At 37.3% G+C, this 19,114-nt stretch overlaps 2 protein-coding genes across 3 annotated transcripts; both read right to left on the reverse strand.

The window, feature by feature from the left end:
• Positions 1–1,966: 1,966 nt before the first annotated feature.
• Positions 1,967–13,752, reverse strand: LOC138312587 (uncharacterized). Of its 2 annotated transcripts, none has more exons than XM_069253395.1 (3): positions 13,318–13,752; positions 9,940–10,131; positions 1,967–2,911 (listed from the first exon to the last, which is right to left on the reverse strand). In XM_069253395.1, the coding sequence occupies exons 1-3, from the start codon at positions 13,343–13,345 to the stop codon at positions 2,238–2,240; spliced, it is 894 nt and encodes a 297-aa protein (XP_069109496.1). In that variant the 5' UTR covers positions 13,346–13,752; the 3' UTR covers positions 1,967–2,237. The 2 variants fall into 2 exon arrangements, with proteins under 2 accessions (XP_069109496.1, XP_069109497.1); XM_069253396.1 differs by lacking the exon at positions 13,318–13,752 and adding an exon at positions 12,946–13,082.
• On the reverse strand, positions 3,955–8,581 carry LOC138312588 (uncharacterized). Its single transcript, XM_069253397.1, is given in 3 exon segments — positions 3,955–5,486; positions 5,739–7,659; positions 7,661–8,581. Coding segments are annotated over 3 exon segments (2,721 nt in total). The 5' UTR covers positions 8,429–8,581; the 3' UTR covers positions 3,955–5,454.
• Positions 13,753–19,114: the final 5,362 nt, after the last annotated feature.

Raw genomic sequence — 19,114 nt, forward strand, 5'->3', positions numbered from 1 at the left:
TTTTTTGGCGACAAACGCACAAACTAGTCAGAAATTCCTCAAGTCTTCGTTGGAAGGATTATGATGCAGGGATTGACTCCAGCTGAAACACGAGTTATATTCAAACACGATAGAATCCATTGTGTAAATTAGGAACAATGTTTTTAAATGAATCTAGGTTATCGACCTGTTTATCTGTTGTATTGTTTCGCATTTCATTTCTCCAACAAAACAAAACCCCTCTTTAACAGAGAGGATCTGTGTGGGTTATACATAGTCTTAAACACAGGGATCTGAGAATTAGTTACAGATTATATAATCATGGACCCACCAGAGAGCCCTAAGACCATTTTAGACGTTTTAGAGCTCTAGATAAAACAAGAGCTGTTGGAGAACAGCAAAGCTCGCCTATTCAGAAGAAGTTGATCTTCAAGTATTTACTATTTAAACATGGAGATATGACAAATTAACAGACTCAAAAAAAAACCTAAAGGGCCCCAAATTGGTTGTATTATCACGTTCAGCATCCATACACATTAGGAAAATAAAATCATAAACATTTATGATGACTTAAGCTTAAACAATTGACGAAACAGAAACTTGCTCAAAAACTTTAACGTGAAATGGGACGCCAACGCTGACGCTAGGGTGACAACATTAGCTCCCGCTATTCTTCGAATAGGCAAGATACAAAGTATTTAGGTTTAGGAAAATAAGATCATAAACATTTATGATGACTTAAGCTTAAACAATAGACAAAATAGAAACTTGCTCAAAAACTTTAACATGGAAATATGACAAATTAACACTCAAAAAACCCGTCATAAAAACGGTTACTACCGTTGGAAAGAGCGATGATTTTCCTTTCGAAATCACCCTACATATCTATACAAAGTGCCGTCATTAAGACAATATAAGCCCCATTATGACAAACACCTTGAACGGCAGCTAATTTGAGCTATCTTCCCTTTTTCGATGTGTCTCTGCTGCGTAGCTGACGCCACACATAAACTACGATTGGCTGGCTATATAAAGTTTCTTCGAGGATGCATTGCCATAAACGTTAGCAATTTTCAGGAACTGCACGACACACTATAATAGTTATTAGTTAAACAAGTATTAGCTTCCCAAGAAGCTAAGAAGGCTACCATACAGCATTATTTATTAGGAAGCAACTATAGGAAAACTTGACAAATTGTTCTATTCACAGTTAGCTGTCATAGTTAACGTTCTTATGACAATTCATTTTTGACGAATGATAAATTTAAATACTTTCACATTCAATGTAAAAGATAATCAACTTCATGACATTCATGAAAGGGCCACTAGGCTACCTTTCTGGGGGAAAAAAATAAAAAGTTTTTTTTTTAAAACGATTTCAATATAATTAAATTGATAATGATGCCCAAAGATGAGGTTAAAACACCAATCAAATTAAAATCTATATATTAATAGTGGAGATACTTGTCTGTTTTAATATGAACTAATTATAAGTTACTAGTCATGATCAGGAGAATGGCATTATGGGTCCGTTCCTTATATAACTGGAAAACCTCAATTACTTATAAAGTCACAATAAAGGTCACATAAATATAGGTCATTGTTGATTATCCAAGCCAAAACTTTAGCCAAACCTAAGCATATATTATAGGTACATGTAGTTTTTTAGGATCTCAGAGTAGGGCCCAGTTGTTCAAAAGATTTCCCATTTGCTGCAAAACCTATGGTTATAATTACAAAAAAAAAATCTTTTAAAAAATTGGCTAAGTTAGTATAAATAGAGAGGATTTTATCTTTATTTGAAAATTATCGTTAAACTGTGATTAGCCTAATCACATTTTGAACAACCGAACCAAGAAATCTAACACTAATTCTAGATCTGTTTATCCGCTTTATCCACAATTGGAGCTGCTTCTTCAAACTTCTGGCTTCTTTTCAAAATAAATTCCATGTGCAATACATCAAACAAGATCTGACAAGACAATACTTTTCAAAAGAATTATTGATTTTATTCTTTTCAACCTTGATAACAGTTTTCATTATTTATACATATACATCAACAAAATACCGTATTTGATCCAATAGGCACCCATGTCCCTAGAAGCGCTCCTCTCCCTTTTGAGGCCTCAAAGTCAATCCCTGGGCATAAAAAAACACCAAAACTGTTTAAGTTTGCAATAATTTTGTCTTATATGCAGCTTTTCATTTGTTTGTTTTTTTTCTTCATTTTTTTCAGTTCTTTTAAACACCCTGGGTGCTTATTGGTTCGAATGCGATATATATATTGCGTCCCCATCCCTTCCAACCCCTTTTCCTTTTGCTATGTTGTACAACCTGGCTCTTATTTCTGACAGAAATTCTGGACTTTCCACATCGGAATCACTGTCATCATTAAAACACACAGAATCTCTGACATTTCCCAACTTCAGCTCACCTCGGTACACCCTTAGCTTATCCCCGGCCTGTTCGAAGAAACCAGCTTTTGCTGCTTCGTATTTTAAAGTCGCTGGTAAACCACTAGACAAATATCTATAATTCACAGCTAACCATGCTACAATGATCATTGTTAAGCTTATTGTTCTGGAGGTGGATTCTTTCCCAGGAATGATAAATGGAATGGCAGAACTCTCCAGCAGAACATCATGATTCGAGTCATAGAAATCTAACACAAGTCCATTTGATGTAATACTGATACAAGGGAACAGCGAAAGTGAAATTTCAGGCCGACTCTGTCTTTGGAGAAATGAGAAACTTACAGTCTTTGCAATGAATTCAGAATTTCTTGAAAGGCGTCTGACGTGACTAGAGAAATGGCCAGGGTCAGAATTCCCCGGATCAGACGTACTAGGATTAGACTCATCGTTTACGGTATTGATGGCCACTTCTTGATTTAGGATAACATCCATGTTACCATGCCATACTTCTTCATTTCCTAACATGAAAAAAAAACACATACTAACGTTGAACAAGAGCATCAGTAACCACATACCAAGCATTGAATGATTTTATATCAAATGAAAGATGAAAAAAAACCACAAAAAAACGCCACATTGAATAAAAATAAACAATTAAATTTTCTAAAGCTGTAGTATTAGTGAAATTAGGCCATACAAAAAAATGTTTGCATTTCAGTTTTTCACTGCAAGAAACTGGGATGAAGAGAAAAAAAATATTCAAAAAAAAAAAAAAATACATTATAATATGTAACCTCTATCTACCTTCATTTCAAAAGGGTGTTACCGGAAACAAGTATTTTTTTATGTATGGTCTTTGTAAATAAAATCTGACTGCAAGTAATTATATATTACACATGTATACACCTTTTAATTATATATGAAAGATATCTATAAAGTGCTTAAAATTAATAGTATAGACAATTAATGGAGAGAGAGGTTCTAATGTAAACAACATTTTAATGGTAATGACAATCTGAACGGAACACATGTACCGGAAAACAAGAGGCCCATGGACCTTAATGGTCACCTGAGTTAGAATATATAATGAAACAAATAATGAAACAAATTAAAGACATATAAACACTATATGCTGGGCCTTGAAGTTGGTCAGTGATTTATAAATTTGACTTTTTAGACTATGAAGAGTATTTGCTTCCATCAAACCTGTGAACTTAGAGGTATTTTTTGAAATTTTAATCATTTTGACCCTGTTTGGTCCTGCCCCTCTGGTCCCCCAGGGGGTCATCGAGGACGGATATGGATGTTAAAATGCTATATCTTAGGCTAATAATTCTAATCAAGTTTGACTAATTTCCTACGAAAATTGGGCAAATAATGTTCACAAATATGTTTTTCCTATATAAACTAAAGTAAACTTGACCCCTCCCCAGGGGGTAACGCGAGACCCCCAAGGTCATATAATTCACAATTTTTATAAAACACCTTAAGACCTTTCCATCTATATTTCTCCTACAACTCCAACGGACCCTTTTAATAACAAACAACACAAACAAATCACTAAAGTGCAACCGGGGCGACCGACCCGTTACTGTTTTATTACACACCACTTTCTAATCAACAATCCTCGTACCAGTACAGTATATGTATACATTATTATCAGAATTCAATAAACTGTTTATGAACAGTGTTACCTTAAAACAAATTTAAATAGTCTCTGCTTAAATATACCCTACAAAAATGTAAATGTACACATAACGTAATTTAATTACCATGATTATATCGCTTATTGAACAAACAGAAACTATTAAAAATTCACCACCACCGAATTAGATGTTTACGGTACAGATGCCGGTCGCCTGAATGACCACGCATTGAAGCACGCACGTGCTTTCCGACCACGCTCACGACGCCACCTGGCGGCCCGTGCTACGATAGGAGAAATTAATTTCGTTCTAATTCCGTTGTCAAACGAAAGAAATAATATTTCTCCTACAACTCCAACGGACCCTTTTAATAACAAACAACACAAACAAATCACTAAAGTGCAACCGGGGCGACCGACCCGTTACTGAACCCAAAGAAAGGGAGCGCATTTTATATACCGAGGTTTCTAGAAACCAAAAGCCTTTCTTCTAACGAATCTTTAACATACCCATCCTTCGCGTTTTCGGATTTCCACCTCCCGTGTCGCTTAAAAATCCTGTCAGACACTTTTAAATTTGCCGCGCTTGTCGCACCGCCAGCCCTCAAGCTATGTAACCCGTACTTAGAAATATCCGGTACAAAAGGAGTAAAGACCTGTAAAAATAATTCGCGCATGCGAGTATACGACAATGGCTTATTGTCATCACGTAGCGTATGTCCGCTTGAGGTCTTCGTAATAGATCGAAATATGTACTGATCGGTACCTGAAATTAACCCCGCGAGAACAATGTACCTCTCCAAATTACACACGGGACATAATTTAGAGTATGTCTTAGCTATAACGACATGATTCCCGTCTCTATATATATCGGTTTTACTCTGTCGAATTGACACTATCAAGTATCCATCATGAAAATCAAGATCACACATACGTAATTGCAATAATTCCGAAACGCGCAAAAAACCAGCATAGGCTAACAAGCAACAACAAATAGTGCGCTGTGAAAATAAGTCGTTATCCTTATAATTGGCACAATACACTGAATCCAACAGTTCTGGAGTAATAGGGTCCTTCCTGTTCTTCGTTGTAGATAGAAGCCTCTTTGCACCCTCGAGAATATTTTTCACTAATAACGAATCTGTTGGTGAATCACTACCAATCACAGAATGAGCCCATTTTATACTATAAAAAGCTTGAATAACAACACTGGGCGTTGAACTGTTCTGCACTAAACTCGCGAGATAGAGGGCTACATGAATGGCCCTAGCCGGAAAACACTGTACCTCCTTAAGCCCTTTTCTCAAAGCCCATTCCTTCCACCGCAAGAAACCCTGATAATACGCTTTGGTGGTACTGTTAGCTTTGCTCTCAACCAAAAGTTGTGGGAGGAGACTGACGTATCCGACTAAGGCCTCAGGCAGCTCTGCTATCTCCCGCTTGAAAGCCTGCGAAAATACATTTAAACAAACGAGAATTCCAAATTAAAATATCAAACTATATTGCATTAAAATGTAAAACAAACACTGGCATTCATCTATGAATGACTTAATTTGTTGTAAATCATAATTTACATCAACAGAAAAAAGTATATACTTTATGTTCTGATATCCCATCTCAAAAACTACTAAAGTTTAACTGTAGAGCAATCATATCGAAGGGGAGATCATTCCTCCCAAAAATGGATTTATTGCCTCTACCTGGAGTATAAGACTCTTTGTTAGTAGGTAAATAGATAAACCCCACCACCTCTGGAATAAACCCATCACCACTTGGACATAAAAATGGCCAAAAACTGGCTGACCTCCACATCGGTACCACCATGGTCCCGTATGCGCCACACTGCTGCATATAACACAGAACCCGATGCACTATGCATACTGGTGGAACAAACCACCCGTTTACTCCATGCCAATCGGCCGTAAACGCATCCGTACCGGATGACCCAACATTCCAATACCTTGAAAAAAACACAGGTAGTTTGTTATTGTTAGTACTAGCAAACCAGTCTATCTCGTGGGGCCCCCACAGGGTATCCAAATAAACAAAAATATCGCTAGACACGCCCCAATCGTCACAATCGACAATACGACTGACATAATCAGCCTTTTCATTTTCGGTCCTAGGGACCCAATCAATATCTATTGATATACAGTTGCGTACACACGTGTCAAAAATAGAAAGGGCAATGCTCTGTAAATCGGCCTTCATACTACCCTTGTTAACAATAGATACGACATTCTGATTGTCCGTGTACCACTTGACCTTTTTGCCGCAAAATAAATGCAACATTGATAACAATACCCGGTCAACTGTAACCAATTCCCGCCAGGTAGAACTCTTTTCCATTTCTGATTCGGACCACATACCATGCGATGTACCCATAGGAGAATCAACAACATAACCGCCAAAACCTGTATGGCTAGCATCGCTATAAACAATAGACTGACATGACTGATCAACCGTGAACTTTCTTTCGTTTATCTTTTCTACACACCTGTCCCAAAACTTGAGTTGTTCCACACTCTGACTGGACAAAGATATACGACAATTCCACGAGGCTGACATGGCCACGTCCATACTTAAATTCCTCGTCATTATATTTACAATATTTCCCAAAATATATGACATGGATATAATCTGCCCAATGACTGAAGAAACTTTCTTCACGCTAACACATCCGCTCCCTGAAATACCTGCCATTACCCCAGAGATGCTAGAATGCAACTTGATCAATCTAACATCAGGTATTTTTAAAATACCTAAAACAGTGTCAATGTAGTTACCAAGGAAAACCAACTGTCTTACAGGTATCCAAGTAGACTTCTCAGGCTTAGGAACAAAACCACTCTGTACCAAATCGTATTTGACCTGTTTAGAAATCAACGTACACATAGCCTCGTCTCGATGAGTACCCAACCCGTCATCTAAATACATAAGTATCTCCTTTCCTTCAGACCTCCATTTTTTAATTAGTGGTCTGGTCAATTTTGTAAAAATGTAACAGGCAGAACTTAAACCAAACGGAAGTACTTTGAATTTGAAATATTTGACTGTTCCTCCAAAATTCCAAGAAAACCCTAAAAACTCTCTATGGGGCTCGAATATGTCAACATGATGATAGGCCGAGTGAATATCAAACTTGAAACAAAAAGCATCTTTCTTAATAAACTGCATTGCAACTCTGATATCTTCAAACTTAACGCTAGTTTTCCATAAATGACAGTTTACATGCCTTAAATCTAAAATAAGGCGTTTCTTTCCACTGCTTTGTACGGAAACGGTTAATGGATTAACAACATAAGGCCTCACTTTGCACACTTCTACTAATTCTCTAGCTATCAACTCTGAAATAGCTTCACCAACAAAAGTTGTATGTTCCATCGCTGAACGATTATTCCGTAAAACTACCGACACAGGTGTAGAATAAAAAGGTATTTTATAACCTTCCCTAATAGTATTAAGGATAAATTCACTACAACCAATACGCTCCCAAAAACCAATACGTTCACGTAACCTGCCCCATACCCTGATATTTGCCTGACCCTGCTCATATTCAAAATAATCATCAGTAAGTACAAATTCAGAATACTCATCTTTTATAAAGTCATTCTTTCCCGACGTTTGGGATAGCCTTTCCTTGGTTCGGGCACTCGTTTCTCCAGTGTTGGAAGGATCCACAACTGTGACAGGCGCCTGATCTACCTTTCCGCTGTGCGTATGCGTGTGTGACACCTGAGTGACCTTGTCCTGTCGTTGAATGGAACACAGGGACCCCGCTAAACCACGGCTCTGGGGGCCCACGAAAGGGCTGCTGGTAAGAAGGAAAAGGCCCACGAACACTGCCGACACCGCTGTGAGACTTGAACCCTGCTGATTTCTTTGCCTGCAGTTTTCCTTTTTTCTTTTTAATGGCACGGTTCTCAGCCCTGTTGATCCTTCCTTCATCGTCTGAGTCACTGGCTATCGGATTGTTTTCGTACTGACGAACTGTCTCCCAGCCGCCCTCACTAGAATCTGCAATTTTTATGTGTTTGTTTCTCTTGGACAGTTTCTCTGAAACACTCGTGACTAAGTCACGTGCATAATCCAACTTTGCGTTGTCCAAAGCCCAACTAATTTGTCCGATATCTTCAGAAATTTCCGCGTTGAAATTATGCTGAACTTTATTACCCTCAAACTTCCACTTGTACGAACTTTCAACTTTCAGCTTCTTAACTTGAGTCGCCACGTTGGCAGCTGACCCTTTGACCTCCGCCTTCAATTGTATTATTTCTTGACGCAAATTGTTGTTAATTGCGCTAATGTTGGTACCTTGCGCCTTCACGGCATGCCAAATGTCTGTCAAGCTAATTTGCTCGTTAGCGGACTGTTCGTTAATGTCATCCATGGAAATAGCAATAATTCACCACCACCGAATTAGATGTTTACGGTACAGATGCCGGTCGCCTGAATGACCACGCATTGAAGCACGCACGTGCTTTCCGACCACGCTCACGACGCCACCTGGCGGCCCGTGCTACGATAGGAGAAATTAATTTCGTTCTAACACCTTAAGACCTTTCCATCTATAATTATTTGATTCTACTACATCCAGAATTTTAGAAGATTTTTGATTTATGTTTTAGCCTATTTGACCCTTTTTTGCCCTGCCCCTAAGGGGTCGGCCAGGACCAATTTGGATATGATATTAAATACTATCTTAGGCTAATAATTCTAACCAAGTTTGACTCATTTCCTATGAAAATTGAGCAAAAAATGCTCATTAATGTGTTTTTCCTATATAAACTTAAACTTGACTCCCTCCCCAAGGGGAAACAGGAGACCCCAGGGTCACATAAGTTACAATTTTTATAAACAAACTTTAAGACGTTTTCATCTATAAAGTGTATTTGATTATACCATTTCCAGAATTTTAAAAGAATATTTTTGAAGTTTTAGCCTATTTGACCTTTTTTGGCCCCGCCCCTCTGCCCCCAGGGGGTCGGCCAGGACCAATGTGGATATGATATTAAAATGCTATCTCAGGCTAATAATTCTAACCAAGTTTGACTTGTTTCCAATGAAAATTGAGCAAAACATGCTCATAAATGTGTTTTCCCTATATTTATAAACTGTAGTAAACTTGACCCCCTCCCCAGGGGGAAACGTGAGACCCCAGGGTCATACAATTCACAATTTTTGTAAAGGACCTTAAGACCTTTCTATTTATGAAAAGTATTTGATTCTACCATTTTCACAATTTCAGAAGAAGATTTTTGAAGTTTTAGCCTATTTGACCCCTTTTGACCCTGCCCCCAAGGCCCCTGGGGTCAGTCATAGAAAATTTGTTAATAGGATTAAATGGCCATCTCATACTGATAATTCTGACAACATTTGACTCATTTCCTATTACAAATGACCAAATAATGCGCAAAAATGTGTAACTATAGTAAACTAGAGACCCCAGGGTCATATAATTCACAATTTTTGTAAAGGGCCTTAAGACCTTTCTATCTATGAAGAGTATTTGATTCTACCACATCTGTGAGTAGAGAAGAAGGTTTTTGAAATTTTACTCAATTTTACCCCTTTTGGCCCCTCCCACAGCCCCCTGGGGGGGTGGGGACCATATAATTCACAATTTTGATTGGCCTTATGCCTTAGAAGGTTTGTGCAAAATTTCATTAAAATTGCTTCTGCAGTTTTGAAGAAGTCGAAAATGTAAATTGTTTACGGACATATGACATATGACGCACGACGACGGACAAAAGGCGATAAGAATAGGTCACTTGAGACTTCGTCTCAGGTGACCTAATAATGATATATTCAATCCATGAAAAAGCAATTAGCAAGCAGTTTTAATTTTATTTTAAATCAATATTAGAAACTTTACGCTTCACTGAATCTGATATTAACTACCTATACTTGTATCTCCAAAACTGCATGGGCTATCGCATCCTGTGTTGCAGGGACATGTCTTTGGTCCAGAGTTGTTTACGTTGATCAGAAATCTTGATGTGGTTGATAACTGCCCAAATAGATGATTAGTGACCACAATGGAAAGTTCCTTTTCCGTGAGATCTGTAAGACTTTTGAGAGGAGCCTGTATTTCTGAAAATTAAAAGCAAAAATAATAAGCACTATGAAATACATACAGTTTAATACATATCCTGTAGCTATAGAATATATACAATGTTAACCTGGTAGGTCCATACTTTTGAAAACTGCGCCAATTCATATGACGCTATACCGGAAGTTTCGGAGGTTGTTTTGAATTCCGGAATGGTTTCCGATACGCCACGACATCCCACCTGGATATTTTTTCAATAGATGAAAATTGTCTACATATAATATTAAATGTTTAAAATCATCAAATAAATCAAATAAAAGCAGTGAAGTGAAAATTATATGCTATCTCAGAGGTTTTTCCGTTTCCTGTCGTAAATGGGAATGGACTTTCAAACATCGGAAGTGCAATTCGTCGCTATAAATGATAAGAGGGGATCCGGCCAGACCGAAATTCCGGAATTCTAAAAAAAATCGCATACGGATTTCCTTTAAACACAAAATTTGGAGAAAATCATAAAAACAAACAGACATAAACCATATATACTATCACAAAAACATATGAACTGATGTGGAATGTTTTTTTTGCTGCATGATTTTCAAAAAATAGTCAAATATGACCCATCTTAGCACTGGATGAAATGGGGGTAGGGTTGTGAGTTACAAACTTCAAGCTTACAAAATTGTGAAATTTTGATCGAGGACCCCATGTTTTTATATGATATTTGAAAAATATATTATCTTTGGCATATCATATACAAATATTGTGAAATTGACATGGGTTTTCATTTCCTTTTTGGCCTATTCATTGATTTTTTACGCGCGAAAATATGGCAAAACATGATAATTACGTATAGAAACGGTCCTGGAAAATAACAAAAAATAGTTAGCATTTGTAAAAATACAAGAGTTTTGTATATTGTTCTATCGTTAGAAATTTAGGACAAAAAATCAACAGGATCGAGACAACATTCACCCTTATATTACAGCAAACATAATTTTATGAATTTTTCTATTTTCGGCCTAAAAAATTTGCATTGATGGTATATTTCAAGCTTAAATATCTCAAAAAGTAATTCGAGAACACCCATTTATCTTTACAGAATTGAAATCTACATGAAAAATGCAAGAAATTAAGACCTGTTAGAAAAAAATGACATGGGTTTTCCCAAAAGTATGGAGCTACATTAAGCTGTGAAAATCATTGATATTGATAATCAATTACAATGGTGTCTGCTTGTATGACCTAACAAGAGGCCCAAAGGGCCTTACCGGTCATCTGACTACCTTGGCAATGGTAAATTTAATTTCATATGGTGTCACTTTGTCAGGACAATGTCAGGATCATTTTCAATTTCTTTCAACAAATTTTCTTTCAAACAAGAGGCCAAAGGGCCTTAACATGTAGGAAGTTAATTAGATATAGTGCCATGGTAGCCATCTTCGATTTGGGATCAACCAGAGATGTAACAACACTTTGTCGGGACGATGTCAGGATCATTTCATGCAAGTTTCAGCCAAATCGCACTGGTAGAACTTGAGAAGAAGTTCAAAATGTGTTTTAAAGATGGCGGCTGTGGCAGCCATCTTGGTTTTCGGATTGACCCGAAAAATAACAACACTTTGTCGGGACCATGTCAGGATCATTTCATGCAAGTTTCAGCCAAATCGCACAGGTAGAACTTGAGAAGAAGTTCAAAATGTATTTTCAAGATGGCGGCTGTGGCGGCCATCTTGGATTTCGGATCGACCCGAAAAATAACAACACTTTGTCGGGACCATGTCAGGATCATTTCATGCAAGTTTCAGCCAAATCGCACCAGTAGAACTTGAGAAGAAGTTCAAAATGTGCTTTCAAGATGGCGGCTTTGGTGGCCATCTTGGATTTCGGATTGACCCGAAAAATAACAACACTTTGTCGGAACCATGTCAGGATCATTTCATGCAAGTTTCAGCCAAATCGCACTGGTAGAACTTGAGAAGAAGTTCAAAATGTGTTTTCAAGATGGCGGCTGTGGCGGCCATCTTGGATTTCGGATCTACCCGAAAAGTAACAACACTTTGTCGGGACCATGTCAGGATCATTTCATGCAAGTTTCAGCCAAACCGCACCGGTAGAACTTGAGAAGAAGTTCAAAATGTGTTTTCAAGATGGCGGCTGTGGCGGCCATCTTGGATTTCGGATCGACCCGAAAAATAACAACACTTTGTCGGGACCATGTCAGGATCATTTCATGCAAGTTTCAGCCAAATCGCACCGGTAGAACTTGAGAAGAAGTTCAAAATGTGTTTTCAAGATGGCGGCTGTGGCGGCCATCTTGGATTTCGGATCGACCCGAAAAGTAACAACACTTTGTCGGGACCATGTCAGGATCATTTCATGCAAGTTTCAGCCAAATCGCACCGGTAGAACTTGAGAAGAAGTTCAAAATGTGTTTTCAAGATGGCGGCTGTGGCGGCCATCTTGGATTTCGGATCGACCCGAAAAGTAACAACACTTTGTCGGGACCATGTCAGGATCATTTCATGCAAGTTTCAGCCTAATCGCACCGGTAGAACTTGAGAAGAAGTTCAAAATGTGTTTTCAAGATGGCGGCTGTGGCGGCCATCTTGGATTTCGGATCGACCCAAAAAATAACAACACTTTGTCGGGACCATGGCAGGATCATTTCATGCAAGTTTCAGCCAAATTGCACTGGTAGAACTTGAGAAGAAGTTCAAAATGTGAAAAGTTAACGCACGGCGCACGGCGCACGGCGCACGGCGGACGACGACGGACGAAACATGACGACTATAGGTCATCCTGACCCTTCGGGTCAGATGATAAAAATACAATATACTGGTGTAATACCAATTTACCCAATGTAATATGCGCCCTCATCTCGGCTGAAGTTGTATTACATGGCTAGCGACGGCTCCTTTACATGTATATGCAATTTAATCATACAATGACGCAATATATAATTAGCAGAAATTTATTAAACAGCTTTTGTAAATATCAAGTCTGTACAACTGTCAGTTTATAATTACGAGCCTTTTTTTTCAAAATTTGATTCATTAATGTTAAGATCGTAAATAGTCATGATTTATAAACATTTATCAAAGGATAACCACAACAATTAACCTCAAGCTCTAACATAAAATATTAGTTATTGAATAATACTAGCTCATATTCATTGACTGACCCGTTTACAAATAAAACACAACTATATATGCATGTACGTACTGTACCTGATACTGCCATTTTTAACTTGAACATCGAGGTGTCTTCAACGTTAACCCAACCGGACACACATCCCTCAAAAGGGACGCAATAGTCGACGTACTAGCTCATATTCATTGACTGACCCGTTTACAAATAAAACACAACTATATATGCATGTACGTACTGTACCTGATACTGCCATTTTTAACTTGAACATCGAGGTGTCTTCAACGTTAACCCAACCGGACACACATCCCTCAAAAGGGACGCAATAGTCGACGTACAGCATGTCTTTGTGTAACCAAGAGGCTACAAACAGATCCATTTAACTGTTGTACTCTTTGCAATATTATACAACCTTAAGCTTGTTGGGTCACTGCGTCAACAAAATTACAGCTATTTTCTCAGTAAAATTAAAAAAAAATAATTTCAGACACTACATTTTTGTCTAGGCTAGTGTTACAATAAAGAAAACAAAGAATGTGACTTGTGTTAACATATATATCATAAAATTTTCATGTAGGGATTATTAATATTTAAAGTGGTGGAATAAATATGTTTCTTTCATACCTACAGGTGTAATACTGGATGGTCTAAGGCAATACACTCATGCCGCCTGAGCTCGAGGCTGTATTGCATGTCTACCCATATGCAATCAAGCCTCGTGACATCACGGCGTTGCACACCCACATACACACATGAACATATAAACATATGATACAAATACAGACAGAAAGACATACAATAGAGACAGGCACAGAGATATAGATAGACACAACACATACACCTTTTCATACACCATCACACACTTGCACACCCACATACACATATATGAACATATAAACATATGATACAAATACAGACAGAAAGACCTACAATAGAGACAAGCACAGAGATATAGATAGACATAAAGATAAAAAAAAAAAAAAAAAAAGGTAGAGAAAAAGAGAGAGATGGGGGATGGATTAATTATTGTCATTATATACTATTAAAATATAAGTAAAAACGCAGATATTGTTTCAAATTTTGTTTCAAAGCCCAGGAGACAAAATATGTTAGAACATATGAGAGAGATAAACAGAGAGGAGAAAGAAAATAAATCAAATATACATTAATTATAGCAGAACAAGTTTTTCCCATTTTTGCCATTCCTTTTGAAATTTTACTACATAAACATTACCTTTGTTATAAGCCAAACATTTTTGAACATTATGATAGTCTTGAATAGCATTAATTAGAGAATTTAAATTTAAATATATAGTGTTTCACTATAATGAGTATTTCATTATCAATTCTACTATTTACATTTTGAAGGAGAAGTCCAAAAAGGAAAGATTCTTTATTGAAACTAAAAGGAATAAAAAGAGTGTCTAAAAGAGTTTCAAGACTCACAAAAAGTTTTTGCACCTCTTGACATTCCCAAAGCAAGTGTGTGATAGTTTCATATTCCGAGTTGCAAAGTGTACACATAGGCGACGGAACAATTCGAGCTTTAAATAAAAAAGAATTAGTTGCCAGAATATTATGATTAACTCTATATTGAAACCACTGAAATTTTGTGTTTGTTGAAAATATCACATAATTTTTCATGTTTGAAAAATTTACTTTCAGCCTTGGATTTCTTCGAATTTATTTCAAAATGGCGGGATATTGTAGATGTAAAATTGCAATAAAACGTCGAGGTATGAAAGAATCAAAGTACTGAAAGTACTGAGACTTAAGCCTAAAAAAACGTTACAAATCAAGAATTCTGATTTGCATTGATAATACAAATGATAAATCTCAATGTACAACAGCATGGCCATCAATTGTTGTCAAATTGCAATGGTTTAGGGGCTGCGGTGGCCGAGTGGTTAAGATGTACCACATATTACCACATGCCCTCCACCTCTATGTTCGAATCCCATGTGGGGCAGTTGCCAGGTACTGACCGCTAGTCGGTGGTTTTTCTCCGGGAACTCCGGCTTTCCTCTACCAACAAACCTGGCACGTCCTTAAATGACCCTGGCTGTTAATAGGACATCAAACTAATAAAAACTAAAAAAACTAAAACAGCAATGGTTACGAAAAATTTTAAATACTTTTTTAGAGTTACTTTTCCATTTCCTTCTACTCAAAACAAAGAACATGCATGCAATACAATAATCCAAAATCATTGCAATTCCTTAGATAAATGAATTTGATATTGGTGAACATTATATCATACACATCATGTATAACGTAAATTCCCAGTTGGACAACTATAAATTCCAGGTAAAAGTGTTGTATTATAAATACAAGCACTCTATCATAAGATGACAATTTATTTCATTATTGATAAACAAATAGCAAATCACAAAGTAGGGTCGACCATGAGTCAATGATTAATTATAAATATTTCCGTCTCTCTTTCTTTTGAGAAAATGGCAAAAAATGTCATTTGTCACTCCAAGATTTTGTTATTATGTGTACCTTGCATTTATCATATCCTTTAAATCCCTTTATGGCAATCTTCAGTTTACTCTGACAACATCAATTGAATAGTATCCTATATATAACTTCTTCGTGCATATGCATATTATTTCTTTCATTCCCGCATATTATATCGATATTGATTGAAAGGCTTTTTTGTATCATTAGCAATGTCCAAGAAGCTAGAGCGCATCATGAAATTTGCCTCCCTCTAGTTGGTATTCATATTGACTATGAATGCCAACTGAAAGCCAATGCTTATATTAATATTTACAACCTGAACTCACTCAAGGTTATCTGTATTTTACACAATATCGGTTATCTGTATTTTACACAATATCATAAGCCACCTATATTTCAAATTATTTTGTAAATGTTGAAAATATCAAAATACATTTTAATTTTCATGTATACTTTTAAAGCCATCATTAGGTAATAGAAGCTTTTTCAGGTATTTTATTTCAACATAAGTATGTTAATTCAACACTGTTTGTGTCTGTTTTTATCATAATGATGGAATTCAGTCTGTTTTATGGAAAATAGGTTGTGGTTTTAATCTAAGAAGCATGCATTTTGGGGAATAAACACAAAGAGTAAATTCTGCAATCATAATTTGAATAATAATAAGGTATCAAACATGAAACAGTGTCTCATTAAACTCAGTGATTTCATTCTGATGTACTGAAAATACAGTTTCTATGGGTTTTTTTTTATTCATATATGATTTTCATATGTATTTGAGGAAAAAGCAAAAAAGATTATTTCAAGGCCATTACATTAATCATAGAAATGATCATGCCGCTCAAGTATATATGGATTTCATGATTTTAGTGACACCTCTAAAGTTGAATCTTTGTTAAGCTAGCGAGATGCTAACAACATATTTCATTTTGAACATTAGTTAACATAAATGTTAGTAGAAATGAAATTGTAGACCATAATTTGACTTCATGGTCTGAACGTATGTACTTGTTTCACTTATAACCATAGATATAAATGTAATATTTTTTTTTGCAATACTGCCACAAATGCTAATATAATTCATAATGATTTTTAGTTTTAATTTATGTTGATTATATGACATTACAAAGGTGTAAGATACACCATTCTGTTTTTACAATTATCATTGTAGTAAAAAAATAATAATTTTCTAATGATAAATATATGACTAATTCATCATAAAAAACATTAAGCTATTAGGCAGATTTCTATTCCCCAGAAAACAGATACTGTGTGTTATATGAAAATTAAGCTTAATTCAAAGCTTTGTGTATCTATCAGCAGTCAAATGTCTTGTGACCGACTTTGACATCATTATTTCAACAATATTCAACTGATCACAGAAAAACCATATATATGTTTTATGTTTATTTGACATTTTTCTTTATCAAAATTTTTATAAATAAAAGAAAAGATTATAAAATAAAGAAAGCAAAAGTCTTATATTCATTAAAAAATGTTCTTTGTACTACACTCTTGTGTTGCTCACTTATCTATGCAAGTAAAACCATGCACACATAATGGCAGCCTTATATTGTCTTTAACCTCAGGTCTGTTTTCAAAAGCATTATTTAATGTAAACAGAAAGAAAGTCTGATTAATTTACTTTTTTTAAAAATTATAACTTTTAGGTATATAAGACTTAGATAGCAAGATCAATAACAGAGATTATGTGTTTAAGTTAGATGGGGGAGTCACCATTGTGATTAGAGTGTGTGGACAGCAGTCAGCTGGAAGGAAAGGTACTAGCCTAGCTGTGTATTAGGTGCCATTATACACATGCAGGCACAGGGGGGGGGGGGGGGGTAGGGGGGGGGGGGGGGAGAGGAGGATTGAGATGTAGTACACAGTATATATCAACAGCATTTAAATTAGAGGAGAGGGGTGAGATGTAGTACACAGTATAGGTCAACAGCATTTAAATTAGCGTGTCATAGGTCAACAGCATTTAAATTAGCATGTCATAGGTCAACGGCATTTGAAAATTACTGAGTTGAAAGGTTACTGAAAGTATGCCTATGACTCAAGAAGTAATGTTCTGAATACAGGTTCATTGTTTCTTTTCTGAAGGAATTTTAATATTAACCTCTAAATCCCCTATTAGGCCCCACCCCTCCTGCCCCCAGGGGGTCAGAGCCAAAATTTATACAAGTTCTGTTCCCCTTCCCCCATGGATGTTTGTGGCCAAATTTGGTCACAATCCAAGCAAAACTCTATGACTAGTAGCGATTTATAGGATTTACCTCTATTTCCCCTATTGGGCCCCACCCGTCCTGCCCCTGGGGGGCCAGAGCCAAAACTTATAAAAGTTCTGTTCCCCTTCCCCCAAGGATGTTTGTGGCCAAATTTGGTTACAATCCATACAGAACTCTATGACTAGTAGCAATTTAAAGGATTTACCTCTATTTCCCCTATTGGGCCCCGCCCCTCCTGCCCCCCGGGACCAGAGCCAAAATTTATACAAACTCAGTTCATATTCTCCCAAGGATATTTCTGGCCAAATTTGGTTACATTCCATGCGGAACTCTATGACTAGTAGCGATTTAAAGGATTTACCTCTATTTCCCCTATTGGGCCCCGCCCCTCTTGCCCCCGGGGGGGGGGTCATAGCCACAATTTATACAAGTTCTGTTCCCCTTCCCCCAAGGATGTTTGTGGCCAAATTTGGTTCCAATCCATGCAGAACTCTATGACTAGTAGCGATTTAAAGGATTTACCTCTATTTCCCCTATTGGGCCCCGCCCCTCCTGCCCCCGGGGGGTCAGAGCCAAAATTTATACAAGTTCTGTTTCCCTTCCCCCAAGGATGTTTGTGGCCAAATTTGGTTACATTTCATGCAGAACTCTATGACTAGTAGCGATTTAAAGGATTTACCTCTATTTCCCCTATTGGGCCCCGCCCCTCCTGCCCCCAGGGGGCCAGAGCCAAAATTTATACAAGTTCTGTTTCCCTTCCCCCAAGGATGTTTGTGGCCAAATTTGGTTCCAATCCATGCAGAACTCTATGACTAGTAGCGATTTAAAGGATTTACCTCTATTTCCCCTATTGGGCCCCGCCCCTCCTGCCCCTGGGGGATCAGAGCCAAAATTTATACAAGTTCTGTTCCCCTTCCCCCAAGGATGTTTGTGGCTGATTTTGGTTACAATCCATGCCAAACTCTAGGACAAGTAGCGATTTAAAGGATTTACCTCTATTTCCCCTATTGGGCCCCGCCCCTCCTGCCCCCGGGGGGTCAGAGCCAAAATTTATACAAGTTCTGTTCCCCCTCCCCCAAGGATGTTTGTGGCCAAATTTGGTTACAATCCATGCAGAACTCTAGGACAAGTAGCGATTTATAGGAAATGTTGACGGACGGACGGACGGACGGACGGA

This window comes from Argopecten irradians, unplaced genomic scaffold (assembly GCF_041381155.1).
Source record: "Argopecten irradians isolate NY unplaced genomic scaffold, Ai_NY scaffold_0379, whole genome shotgun sequence".
In the NCBI taxonomy this organism is placed as follows: Eukaryota; Metazoa; Mollusca; class Bivalvia; order Pectinida; family Pectinidae; genus Argopecten; species Argopecten irradians.

Bases quoted from the DNA above. Each gene is read 5' to 3' on its own strand.
- LOC138312587 (XM_069253395.1), bottom strand. From the start codon at position 13,345: ATGTTCAAGTTAAAAATGGCAGTATCAG. The intron at 10,132-13,317 runs GTACAGTACGTA...TTTAATTTTCAG, and splicing joins GTTAAAAATGGCAGTATCAG to AAATACAGGCTCCTCTCAAA. The intron at 2,912-9,939 runs GTAGTTAATATC...TTTTCATGTTAG, and splicing joins TTTTGGAGATACAAGTATAG to GAAATGAAGAAGTATGGCAT.